The following is a 14,546-nucleotide window of genomic DNA, read 5'->3' on the forward strand; positions in this document are numbered from 1 at the left end:
ATTGATTTGCTTTTCAGTTATTTTTTAAAAAAATGTATTTAAAAAAGCGAATCCACATAGACACTCTCTTAAGTATATCACTTAGTCCGACATCCATTCTTAGTATTGCCAAAGTATTTTAGAAAACAGTTGTATATTACAATTTGGCAAAATAATTCACAATACTTTAAAAACTACGGGGCGCAGGAGGATAGGATACAGGATTCCATTGTGGTCTCTTGTTTCTATACAGTAATTTATTCCTCTAGCACATTATCTACTCTCAATTATAAAGATCAGTTAGCTAATTTATACATAAAAAAAAAACTGCATTTTAGTTTCAATGCCACTCGCTATTAGTGGATGATTTACACTTAAACGCTGCACCCTATTTAAAATATATTTACCTCTAAATTATCGAACAGGGTTTTCACCTAGTCATACACATAGTTCGGAATGAGAAATTAAAAACTGAAGATCTGGCGAATTTTCTGAAGGGACCGAGGAAAAGCACGAAAAACTAGTCAGAGAACGAACCCAGGGCCTCCTAACAAACTATTCAAATGAATGATTAACGTGACTGCAGTAAAATGTTTTTAGACGCTTGTGTTTATGCAGGGTTTCTACGGATTTGGAGAAATCGATTTCCCTGACTTCTCCCTGATCTTTGACAGGAAATTCCCTGACTTTCATGACAGGTGCCGGATGACGTTGACATATAAATAAGGAATAAATAACGGTGAATATTTTTATATGAGAACATTTATTCTATAGAGACAAATAATAATAAATTGCTCATACGTACATTCCACTTATCACCCATAAAAATCTAAGCAACGTTCAATTCTGTGATCATTAATGGATGGCTAAGCTGAAATTGGTGTACAATTAATGTAAGAAAAAATATATTTTATAAAATTTCCCTGACTTTCACTGATTTCCAGTCTTTTTTCCTGAGTCTCCCTGACTTGCACGATTTTCCCTGAGTCTTCCATGATTCCCCTGACCAGTAGGAATCCTGTAATGTGTTACTGTTTGAATGTTGCTTATGATATTAACTGCTGTTTAATTTTTTTCAAATAAATAAATAAATAAATAAATAAACCAATCACAACTAAAAGCAGAGGGACATGCAACAAGGGTCAAATCCCTTATACCGCCAGTCAAAACATATTTCATCTCCTACGGTTTTTTTTTTTTTTTTTTTTTTTTTTTAATCTAGTTTTTAAAAATCCTGCGCCCCTCGAAAAATTATTCAATATCACTGCCATTGGTTTCAAGTTAATTCTCAATCTTGTGAAATGTATCACATAATTCAGAATTTTATAAGAAATTTAGAAATACAATTAATCAATAAGGTGTCTCCAAAACTGACTATTGTTGTAGTTAAGGATAATTTTTGTATAGAACAGGTTATGATGAAAGTTTTAATTATATTTCTTCGTTATTTTCTACATATCTACATTATGTAATGTAATCTTAATTCAATAATTGATCGGTATATGCATTTTATATGTACATACACTTGTAAGTGCTAGAAGTCATGGGATAACTGCATAGAACTCGTTGACGTCACGGGAACATAATGGAAAACCGGTCGAACGGCGCGAAGTAGTTTTACAGTTGTCAACTGGGCTTTTGTGAATGTAGTGAAATGTCGTGTATCGTGGTGCGGCACCCCGACGGAAATTACCGGCGTTTGAGCGAGGGATGATAGTTTTCATCATCATCCGGAACTTTTCTCGCTCCCCAGTGTCAACGATGGAGCGTGAGCACCGTACTGGAGGTATTATAACCCAGCAGGGACAACTCACAGGTTGATCATGTGTACTTAATAACCGGGACCGCCAACGTATAAGTAGACTCGTTTAGGTAAACGACATGCAACAATGCATGAACTGCCAGTACGAATCAATGCAGGAGGCCCCAGCAATGTGTCTCAGAGATCAGTCAGCGCAATTTGGTCCCCATGAAGTGCCGTAGCCGCAGACTGACATTTGAGTCCTCCGGTCCGCTTGAACAGGACATTTCACACACTACCACTATGTTCGTCTTCTTGATGAAAATCTCCAGCCGTTTAAGGACGTCGTAGTTAATGCCAACAAAGGAATTTTCCAAAATGACGACGCACCATATCACCGAGCCACAAAGGTGTGCGATTGGTTCGAGGAACATTCTGACCTAACACCTGATAATGGCCCCCAAGACCTCTGGACATCAATCATATTCAGCACATGTGTATATCTTTGAACGGGCCACTCATGCCCAGAATCCCTCATCTGCGACCACCATCGAGTTGTGAATGATAATCGAAGCTGAATGGCTCCAGCAAACGACCACTGACTTGTGTCCCTGTCACGTCGAACTGATCCACCTCGCCGAGCTTGAGAACGTCCCACACATTAAGTAGGTATCCCATGACGTTTGGCACTTAAACGACCACTCCTCTAATTAGTGGATTCAACTTTTTTGCCACTTAAATTTCGTGATGACGCAGTGTGCTATCTCTTATCAGCGCCAAGCTTAAGATCGAAAATATGGTCCAGAGAACATAAAGACTGGACCACTCAAGACTGGAAGATAGTAACATGGTCCACTGTATCCAGTCTGCTGTTGATAACAAGGACGGGTAATGATAAAAGATTTCAAAATCGCAACCCAATCGGATGTTGAGTTTATGCAACTCTTGTTGGTCTATGAACGTCGGAATAAGTCGTTCCAAATGCCAATTAATTAGGCATTCAGTTGTACCGTATTAGCTCTACAGCTTCTTGTGTCAATTGTCTTCAATGTTCGATGACCTTTTTCACCTCGACTTGGTTTTCGTCCACTAATTTTTTTCATCATGCCTTGCCCTACCATGTACTACTTCCCTGCCTTCGCTCGCTGGCCCTCTCAGGTTTCCATATTTTTCGATGGGTTACGGAACAAAATAACTTCGTGCAAGTATACCTATTAAATGTGAGAATTCGCTAATATAATTAAAGAACTTCAAATGCATTTGAAGTTGTTTCTTTGCCACGAAACACTACATCTTCAATCTTGGGTTGGTAGTTGTGTGAATATAAAGTCGCTAGTAAAGTAAGTTATTGTAAGACGGAAAAAAAAAAATCAAAGGAAACAATGACTGCACGCATTGCCATTGTGCAGCAATATTGTAGTTCTATACAATGTTGGGTCCAAAACACAAAGGCGCCGAAAAAAGCAACATTGTTTTGAAAGTAGATTACATGTATAACGAAAACAATACGCATATTTGTATAATTCTCTTGTTGACAGAGCGTCAATTTGAACATATAAAATAACGACAAAATATATTTAAAATTTTCATCATAATATATATGATGGTTGAAGCTAATCTCCCTTGGTTTTAAGAGGATTTATTTTAAGTATTCAAGATCCTATTGAAGTACTTCAACGATCACTAAAACTGTATCTTGTTCTATTACATTCTGGGTGGCTCGTTTCAAAAGTACGATATAGTCTTTAGAATGTATAAGTGAGAGCAAGTACTATAATAAGAGCAACTATTATTTAGTTCTATAATAAGATAAAAAGCCTATATAGTAGAAGGTTCCAAAATATTTTCGCTTCTTAATTCATTTAGTTTTGGCAGTCACAATAATTTTAATTATATTTAACGACTAACTGAACAATATTAATCAGTCCAATATCAAGCAAGATCAAGGTCAGTATAGCTTCCAAGTTATTATCTTCACATTAAAGTGGGCAGTAAACCAAAGATTATCTGTGGAAAACAAATACATGTATAACAATCAAGAAAAACAATGTTCATTGACACAGACAATTTATGGAATTCACTTCGATTCCTCACTCGCTTATTCCTTTCACATGAAATGTGTTAACCAAGGTCGTTGAACATAGTGCGTTTATTTAAGCATGTTTTGCTTTTGGCCAGCGTTGATCTTCACAATTTGTTTTTTTTTAATAATGACAAGCTTTGTAAATAAGCCATCTTCCTGCCTGTTAGCCCTATCCCTGCTGCTTGACGTACCTTTCAAGACGCCATTTAATCTTAAGAATGCGTAGGGAGAATAAGGAGGGTCTGTCAAAATTCCTTACACGAAACGAAACAAAATAATGCATGCCATCTCGTACTTACTTCGATTCATTTCACATGAACTCGAGAACAATCATTTCTGATATCTCTTGACACATACCACCAGTTAAAATTAACATATTTACAGAATTCTCAAGGTAAATATTACCTGCGAGACCGGTTTGTAAACCCTCCATTTTATCTTCCAAGTTATTTACAGCGCACAAAGAAGTCAAGGTCCTAATGTATGATCAATGTTCAATATAACGTCCGAACTAGAGTAAGTGACGGGTCAATCACTTAAAGCACAAAAAATTGTTCACGTTTTATCTGCCAAACAAATTACGCAGTACGTTTAATTGCAACAGTACGTAATGCGTACGTGCGAGCTGTCTAGCGGAATGTTTGTGAACTGTTTCATCTTAGACAAGTCTCTCTCAACCGATCGATATTCCGGTATATCGCATCTCAGCAGCCATCTAGTGATGCTTGAAGGAACCATTAGGCCGACAATTACTATAAACAGTTCCTCAATCATCGGCATTTGGTAATTCCCTTTTTCTTAAATTACAACAAATATTAAATTTTATACGTTGACAAAATAAGTTTAGACCTTGGGAATGTGAAATTATTTACACAAATTTTATATATACGTTCTTCTAAGAAACACATAAGACGGGAAAAGTAACACATTCTCATATAGAAACAAAATCGATAGGTCTCACCAATACGAGCCCAAACCTTCAACCATTCGCAGAACTTTTTTCTCTATCTTTTCACATGAAACCAGTTAGAACAGGATGCATATCTCTGTATCTTTATTAATGTGCGCTAAATGCTAATAAAATCACAATACCCACATTATAAAGGTTATTTCGCAGTAATTCCGTACTAATAGACCAATCTCAATATATATTTCTAATTGTTATATTTGCATTCAGTATTAATAGGTATGTGTATAGAACAACGACTGTATCACGTAGAAGAGAATGATCCCTGGACTGCCGTGGACCCGAACCCAGGTCCCCCACTTGGTCAGACCTTCTACCAATTGAATTATCAGTGACAGGAACACTTTTTCTTGTAGCTTAAGAAATGTAACACTAAAAACAGCTAACCAACCGTAATTTCCAGATTAATTCCATCAACGGTAGATACTTTGCTTGAGGATGATCTAACCTGTAGTGTATATAAAATTACTGAAATAATTATATTTACACCATGATGGAATAACAAAAATATCTGTCTACTGGACTAGTGGAGATCTGAAACCGGCCAAGCATCAAAAAAGGAAAATTGACCATGTCGCTGGTACTCAATTTGCTGATCACCTGATTTGCGAGTACAAGATCAGGCTTCAAGTCCCAGTCAACTCAGAGGGCACATTCTACTCTTACTTCATCGATTTATTTTCGAAGTGGAAAAACAAAAATAATAATAATATATATATATATCCGTAAGTTTTAAAAACCTTAATAAAATTCCTTCACTCGTATGTCATGTTATTGACAAAAGGATATGTATGAAGCGATATTAGCGCTTTAATCTTAACTAGCACAATTTAAGATAAGTGTGTATTTAAAATGATGGGGTGAAAAATAATCATTTTAAGGCTAAACACGGCTGTTTCATTGCAATTTTAGTCTCTTTAATATTATATAAATTTTAAAGTAGCCAAGTTGTTTCACTTTAAATTTAAAAAATCCAACGAGGTACAGATTGTGAGGTCCTTGACACTTTTATCATCTAATGAACAATTCCTATCAAAGTGTTTATAGTCAAAACAATAAATTGCAGTCACTTGTTACGCTGAAATATTTTCAGAATTTGCGACCTGTTGTAAAACACACTAATAAAAATTTCACTTGAATAAAAAAAATCCCTGTACTTACTATTCCAATTTATTTCTTTCTTGCCTACTTTCGTGAGTCGACAATCCAGCGCAATGCTTACCCGGATTTTTGTGTTTGTCTTTATTTATTCTGATAACGCACACGACAGCTATGTTCGAAATACATCTATAAATACATCATACATCTTGATAGTTTTACCTGCTATTTGAAAGCACCTACGGTAAGATTCAGTCTTATATTTCGAAAACTAGCCAGATTTCCTTGAACACGACTACATTTCACTCCCTACGTTCCCACAAGCGCATGTCTTTCTTCCATAGAGTTCCGGTGTTCAAATAAAATTTATACCATCAATCAAGTGTCACTGCGACACAAGTGACGTAGCTGTTCGTAGTAGAATCGCCAAATTACATATCATATAGTTATCATTCACAAAATGGAAATACGCAAATGCAGTCGTGTCTCGAATCGTTGAGCAGATTTTCGTGTAATAATTCACAAAATGGAAATACGCAAATGCAGTCGTGTCTCGAACAGATGAGCAGATTTTCGTGTAAGTCACAACATAAATTCATCTAAATTAATTGTGAGGTTTAAGTTTTTCGTCCCAGGGAAGTGCTCTCCCTTCGACATTTACCGACGCGTGAGTTGAAGTGTAGGTAAAGCTTGGTAAAGTAATTTCTTGCCTGCCAATTCCTTGGCACTGATCGGCGAGGGAATTATACTGTGGACTGCCTTTTCTAGTCCTTGACTATCTAAAAACTGCACGCCGTCTAACATCATAAGATTTATCATACATAGACTCACGCGAGATGCGTATAAGAAACGAGTGCGTCTCTTGGAAAGAAACTGTACAGCTATACACTTTCATCGAAATCAGGAAGATGGTGCAGTTACATTACTTTCATAATAATGTTACCTGATCGCATGTATGTTCCATTTACGCAAACATATTACAGTATATACTTATGAACAGAAGATTGGTGTCACGAACTTTTAGCAAGTTAGTTGTAAGTCAAGAAATGGTGTTTCTTCTCATTTTTATGTGAATAATAGAAAGTAATTTAAATATAAATGCAATTATGCTAAAACATTTATATTATATTTTAAGAAATCTTTAGTAACTAGCGCCATCACTCTTGATCGAATCCAAATACTTTAGTGCTGTATTAAAACATTTCAGGATTTCAGCTTAAACATAATTCCTGTCAGGTGGCTTCAGGAGAGGTGGATATTCCAATCTGGAATCCACCACCACGAGGCGAGAAAGCTAACCTTTCAGTCCTCATGAAGACGTCGAGGTATACATTTTTTCTTACTTTATTCTTTTTAAAAGGAAAACAAAATACACAGCACCAAAATTTATACAAAGTTATGGTTCGGTACTTACACAACATCACAAACCGGACCAAGATACTATTCTTCACCACTGAGTACTATCACTAAGTCTATTAAAGCATCACAGACCTGGTTACGACTTTCTCCATAATAATGAACACCTCCAACACTGAGTGCTTCATTTTAAGGTATTTCGTTCGTACGAGACCTGTTTCCTATATTTCAATACAGCACGATCACTTCTTTTAAGTTTTACTGAAATAATTTTCGAATTTCCATGTCTTTCTTATGATATAATGAAGATGCAATAGTATTAAACAAACACTATACCTCAACCTTTTATGTGTAATCGTAATTTCTTCAATATTTCGATCGAAAATCGTCAACCTTGATCACGAAGAAAGGACAGTTTTCGAAGATTTTGCAAGAAGCGCGGTCAATGAAAAGTTTAAGGCTTGAAAAATGTAACCTATTCAATGTACGAAAACTTGAAAGGACAAGGTCTGAAACATATTGACGGGACAATGTTATGTTCCTCTCCCAAAAACTTACAAAACTCATATTATTTTCGTATTCAATGCTCACGATGTTTAGTCGAAATATTGACGAAATTACATAAACTGCCATCAGAGGATATAGTAAGTGTTTTGGTAATTTTCGAACACGTCCGAAAATGAGAAATGAGGTCTTTCTTGACTACTTTGTGGATTCGCTAACGTATATAAAAGGAACAGAAATACTTACTTCTGCATATTTTGAAGGAACATCAGCCTTTTCGACACCCACACAAACTTTGCATGAAGTTGCAGCTGCCATTTGTAACACGACTTGTCCAACCCCTGAGCCTAAGTCAACGAATACATCATCTTCTGTAATCTCAATTTGATCTATCATTTGACAGACTAGATCATATGACGTTTCACCATATACCTAAAAAAAATATATATAATAAAATATACTTAAATGAAAAGACCTAGAAGATCAATCAATAATTACCTTTTCATTACAATATTACTCTTCAGGATTTTTTTTTTCTCGTATGGAATTCCTAGACTGTCATATACATTTGAGATTTCTTGGCATACCATTTTTTGTAAACAAGCGTAATAACGTTATTCCCAAGGTTACGGAGCACCTTTCCAGGTAAGTGCAATAAACAAATACAACTACATTTATACATACGTATTAAACAGAAGATATCTACTCTACCTGACAGATGATAGCCAAAAGAGGCGATATTCATGAGACTAACACACGTATTCACTTACTAATGTACTCAGTAATCAGAAGGAACAGCTTTATATTTTTTTTAAAAAGTAACATTTTATATATATACAGCGACATTGTGTCTAAAATGTCAAATTCTCAGTATACATTTGCCAATGTATGTATACTAAGCGAAGTAGCTCAAGTGGTAGAGCGTTGGCTTCGCATTCGGGAGGTCGCGGGTTCGAATCCCGTTGCCGACCATCCTGACTGAGGTTTTCCAGGGTTTCCCTCAGTCCTACCAGGCAAATGCCGGGATGGTACCTACTAAACAGGCCCTAGCCGATACCTTCCCAAATCCTTTCCATTGTTATTGTTGTTGTATTGTAAAATGGCCTCTGAGCTGTATCTGGTGATTGTTAAATAAATAAATAAATAAATAAATAAAATCTTCAATGAATGTGTTCTGTCTATTAGTTTCATATTGGAACTTCAAAAACTCTTCCAGGTTATGAATGAAAATTAAATTAAACGCAAGAAGTTCCATTTGTATCTGAGAGCACGGAGATATCTTAAAAAAGAAAATACATCTGACATTCACCCGATGCAACTATGAACAATTTCTGCTCCCACAGGGTGGTGAATCTCAATCTCAACTGATTTAAAAAATACTGTATGAAAAGTGTACAGAAAGAATATTTCTCTTAAAATGCATTATTTACTACACGCCCCATATTACGTAAACTTGAATTCGTCTTGAAACACATCAGAATAAGTTTAGGAAAAAAAAATGCAATACTGTACATCTGCTAGTCAATTACGTAAATTTTCCATTTTCTACAACTTATCATTTGACCCAATTATTATAATATACACATAGCACTGAAGTCCTTATCTAAAAACTGAACGGATGTCCATTAATTAACAATGTGGAAAATCCAAAGAATTAAATATTCGAATGTTGGCAAAATTAACCACTTTTCACCTAAATTTCGACCGGTCGAAAGATAAAATAAATTATCTAACCTTCACTGCACATGAATATTTGGAATTACGTAACTATCATCAGACTAAAAACCAACACTGGCCACCAACTTTCTTTTGAAAGCTTTCAACATTTCTCCATACTACAATCAAAATAAAAACGGATGATTTATGTCTAACAATCCTTTACTACAAAGTATTCATAAATTCCATCTACGGTTAAGATGATATTTTTTGAAAAGTGGACAGTCAGGTTTTAATTCGACTGCACGATTCGTGTTCGATACCCAACTATTCTTTAGAAGTATGTCACCTGTAATTAAACAAACAAACAAACAAACAAACAAACAAACAAAAAAAGTACTGCAAGTGCATCTACAATACTTACCTCCGGCGAGAAGGGTTCATATTGATTTAACTTCTCGGGGTCGGTCACAGCCTGATTGTATACTTGTTGAAGTATATGCCTCAACAAGCCTCGAGATGGATGTTTATTGAGTCTTTGGGCTGGGCGAGACGTACCCTTTTCCTGTAAAGATTAGTTTTTAAATTACGAAGGATACAAAATAACTTTTATATTAGGAGTTTAAGGCGAATAAGAAATAACAATAAGAACATAAAGGGTTACCAATTATCAGAAACGTTGAAATATTTCGCTCACTATTCAAAATTAGTAAGATAATATACCAGAAGAACAGAAAATTGGCTAAGTATCTTCCCAAATCCCCTTCTAATTGAACAATTTACTTCCAACTTGAAATATATACACATATATCATCATCTCTTCAATAGAAGTTTTCAAACGTACCAAATTTGACTCTGAAATACTCTTCCCGCCAAGTAAAATTTAGCTCAAAGACGTCACGTATCTTCTTCTGGACAATTAGTCAAAGACAGTCAAAATCTATCTGATATTATCGGATTACTATGTGCAGCAGCCTCCAATGTATTTGTTTTTAATTTTGGAATTTTCCACTGACTTATAACGTTTATATATATTGTGACGTTGAGTTTGTATAATGCTTTTAAGAATATAATAAACAGTAAATTCTATATCCGTTTTTTCTCTCTCTAAAATGGGAATTTACCATTTCGAATGCGTTATGGAGGTAAAAACAATTCAAAATGACTATTTCTTTCAATTTACACCTGTTTCAATATTCCACGATCGGCAACTTCCAGCCTATTTACCTTCACGTAGCCAGGTGAAGTTCCTAAATCAGCGGAGTAGGGGTAGGGCAGTCCGTCTCTTATCCCTTTCGTTCGAGTTATATGGCAAACTAAGGAGTAAAGAGTCGGACTAAGAAACAGGTAGAAAATTAGGATTTTGATACCATGTGTTTAAGAACTTTCAAATTAAGGGTTTATTACACAGATTGTTACACACATTAACTAACCCTTCATAGCCCGCGTGGTCAATTGTAACATCAAGGCACGCGCGCGGAGTCTCACTCCGCAATATTTATCTTATTTTAATGTGTATTTTGTTTTGAAGCGATATTAAATTGTTTAATATTTTCTTTGGAATGTTTCTGACAATTCACCACGTGTTTTACAGCACAAACTCCTTTAACAGTTCTAAGAAAACTAAAATTTTTCTATCCACGGAGTATCAGCGGAGTGTGACTCCGCGGCGCGTGCTACGGCGGGTTAACTTACTTTCTATATAAGATACTCTGATTTTCTGTAGATCAAGGAGGTTCGATATTTCAGGGGTTCAGGGAGATGTATGATTCATGAAAAATCGAGGGAAAGGGGCGGTAGAAAGCCGTAGTTCTTACATGCATGTTTGAATTAACTTTTCTTAATTTTGTGTATACAGTCATGTGGCATACTTCCATGTGCCAGACAGCACCCACCGATACACTATTTGTTCCTTCTCACCACTTCTTATACTTTACGAAATGTAACACAGCAGGACATTAAAATATCATTTCCACGAAATCTTGAATATACCTTTTCCTAACAGCGTTTCGTGTAGCATCAGAACATGTGCGAACACTTAGAATTATGTTGGTTTCTTTACAGCATTGAGTATACAATTAAAATGGATATATATATGAAGTGAAATTACTGCTATTGATAGTTTCCATACAAAGCTTAAGTTGTCCATGTTTGCATGTTTATTATTATTAAACTTAATACCAGAAATACGTTATCCTGAAGTACACACAATACCTAATTATTTCCCCCTATCTCTTGTGGTGATCTCAAATTCCAAGCTGCCTAAAGAATTCGATCTGATTCAGTTAATCCCACTAATTTCCAAAGGGAAGTTGTACTTACTGACAAAAACTGCCAAGGTTTTAACTGTAACAGAGCGTCTTCCAGCAAATAAGATACTTGTACAGTCAGCGAAAAAAGTTATTTTCAATTGATGAAATTGGTTCCGTAAATAACTTCAGAATGGAAGGATAATTTGGGTACAGTTTTCAGTAAAGTAAAAAGAATGTAATTTTCTGTACGTATCAAGCCATACCACTGTCATTCCCAAAATAAATTTTACCAAAGGGAAAGAACTTTTGTCGCTGACTGTACAAGAACTGATCGAATTTTATTAACACTGCTATATAATCTAGCATCAAAGCTGAGAAGTAGTTTAGATGTTTGATTCCATCCTTCTTAATAAAAGAGCAGCTAACATCTGAACGAAACAATGTGAGGTATTTTTATTAAAAGAAGATTGTAATCTGTTTGCAAACAAACCCTGCTGCTTTAATTTTAGCAGATATTCGTGCTTACATGCATGTAAGCAACAACTTCTGTTATTTATTATTCATCATTAGCCACACAACTGACAACACTGGAAGGGGCAGTGCCCGCAGTCTGAATGCACTATCAATGTAATCATGACTACGAACGCGAAGGTGAGGAGGGGAAATAGGGAAAGATCGATATCGCACGCACACTCACAGAACAAAATAACATTTCTGCTTTCTGCCTCCCCTCAAGGACTGCCCGACTTAGCTTCCGGTAATATTACAACAACGTTCAGTTTCCCTCGTTTTAAATCGATCCTAAGCGAATAATGTGAATTCGAAACGCATAGGGGAAAGAAGAAAAAACTGCGTTAAGCAATTGATATTCATTCGCTCCCCTTCTTGATCTGAAAAAAAAAAAAAAAAAGGCAAACATTTGCTAAATAATATACTAAGCTTCCGCGGAGAAAATTACAAATATTTTTCTATACGAAGTTTTTGCATTTATTTAGTTTTAAATAAGAAGAGTTTTGCAGAGTATATCTATATACACTTCTAGTAAATCTTGCTACATTCTCTCAAGCAACCCAACGAAGCTTCTTGCACGTGCCGCCTGAATCTTTTCCCTCATTGTATCAGCTGTGGTCACCCCTGGCAACCCTTAGCCGCCTACACTGGGGAGCATCGACATAAGGTTGGCCTCGCTAGAGCAGAATCAATACCTGTCAGGACCACAGCAAGCGAGTTAAAGCTGAACTACCAGCTGATGCGCTTATGACACAATTTAAAAGGAATGTTCGGAATAAAAATAATTTCACGCAACAAAACACTATTATTTTTAGGTATCAGACAGAAATGTAATATCTAACAAAGAGCTAACAGAAGTCAATGGCAACTTCGTATATACAGCAGAACCTGTTAATTTGTATTTCATACTAGCATGAAATAAAACTGCCACCACAATGTTATTTCTGAATTACGGTATCTACCATTTTAATTCCCCAACTATCTTCAAAAACATCTTTCCTGGAAACATGCATATTCCAATGTGGTTGCTCGCATTTTATTTTGATATGACGTAGTGCTGAAATCTTCAATAATTCTAACATTTGTCTATCACTCTGCAATTCTTTTGCTTTTTTCTGAAGAAGATTCAAGCTAAATGTACAAGAAACATTTTAAAAGCATGCATAATTTGAGCAAATCATAAAAAAAAAAAAATAGTTTTCTTCAGTGACCAGTTCAGATACCAATGAAGTAGCAGATGCTGCCAAACAAAACAATCGATTAAGTTCCAGATGGACACTTTTACAAGTTTCATTCTATTTACGTTCTACAGTTGCTTTGAAACTGCATAACCCCCAGATGGAATACCTGCTGAATAAAGTCATCCTACAGTAAGACTAGGCTGATTTTTCTGTTAAGAAAAAATAATCTTCGTATCACGAATAAAGAAAATGGAATCTGCTCTTCTATTTACCGTACTAAGGTGATTTTATTAAATGGCCGAATTTTCTCCAAATTTCACCGCTGGTATTGTCAGAACTTAGTTAAAAATCGTTAGTCAAAGACAGGTGGACAAAATAAGGTAGAGATAAAAATTCCAAGAAGTTACCTCGAATAATAATTCTACGAATTAGCCCAATTTTGAACAGATACTAGACATGCACAATTTACTCAATATATAAGAACTATCCGAAAATGCATAATATTATGGATATATTAAATGTAATGAACTCAGAGAAACGTGTTCTAAAAATGAAGATTTCTTTATTATATATATATATATATATATCTTTTGAGTCCTCGTCTGGAGACAAACTGCACTATGTGGCAACGTCGCAAATAAAGTACCCTAGATCAGATCTACCAATCTATCAAATAGTTAAGCCTATATCGATTCTTTTCAGATGGCAACTAAAGTCGATACTGATTGACACTAGCATCACTTGTCAGTATAGTAATCGATTCAACTACTTCTTGTATTCGTAGAGTAATACTAGTGGCTCCAAGTTAATCTGCGACATTGCCACGTTGTGAAATTTTGATATTCCATAGCGGCTGAGGCATACCATCAGATAACATTTTCGATTTATTTTGGCCTGTAGAATAGTGATTTTATATATCGGGTGTTCTAAAAATGACGCCCACGGACTACAGTACATTATTCTAGGAGTCAAAAAGCAAAAAACATAATTATATACCTAGGATCCTCGTCTGGAGATGCTAATTGCAATATGTCCAAATGTCGCAGATAAAGAACCATAGGGTAGAACTACCAAAAAGAAGTTTCAAATACGCACCGCGTTGAGTTTGGTTATGTATAGAGAGAGATTTTCTCAATATTGAAACCAGAAGTGGTCGATTTATATTACTTCCGGTTCTAGTAGAGAGTTTAAAATGGAGACAAAATGTATTTTTGAAACC

At 35.5% G+C, this 14,546-nt stretch overlaps 1 protein-coding gene across 4 annotated transcripts in view; it reads right to left on the bottom strand.

Moving 5' to 3' along the window:
- gpp (DOT1 like histone lysine methyltransferase grappa) overlaps positions 1–14,546 on the bottom strand; it is a 140,856-nt gene that overhangs the window by 82,957 nt on the left and 43,353 nt on the right. For 3 of the 4 annotated variants that reach the window (XM_081742310.1, XM_081742311.1, XM_081742313.1), the window contains exons 5-6: positions 9,809–9,949; positions 7,975–8,160 (exon numbers count right to left, since the gene is read on the bottom strand). In XM_081742310.1, coding sequence (XP_081598436.1) covers positions 7,975–8,160; positions 9,809–9,949 — 327 coding nt within the window. Of the gene's footprint in view, positions 1–4,208; positions 4,425–7,974; positions 8,161–9,808; positions 9,950–14,546 lie in introns of those variants that run through there. The other variant, XM_081742312.1, reaches the window with a different exon arrangement.

This window comes from Thermobia domestica, chromosome 16, assembly GCF_964235325.1.
Source record: "Thermobia domestica chromosome 16, izTheDome1.hap1.1, whole genome shotgun sequence".
Taxonomy (NCBI): Eukaryota; Metazoa; Arthropoda; class Insecta; order Zygentoma; family Lepismatidae; genus Thermobia; species Thermobia domestica.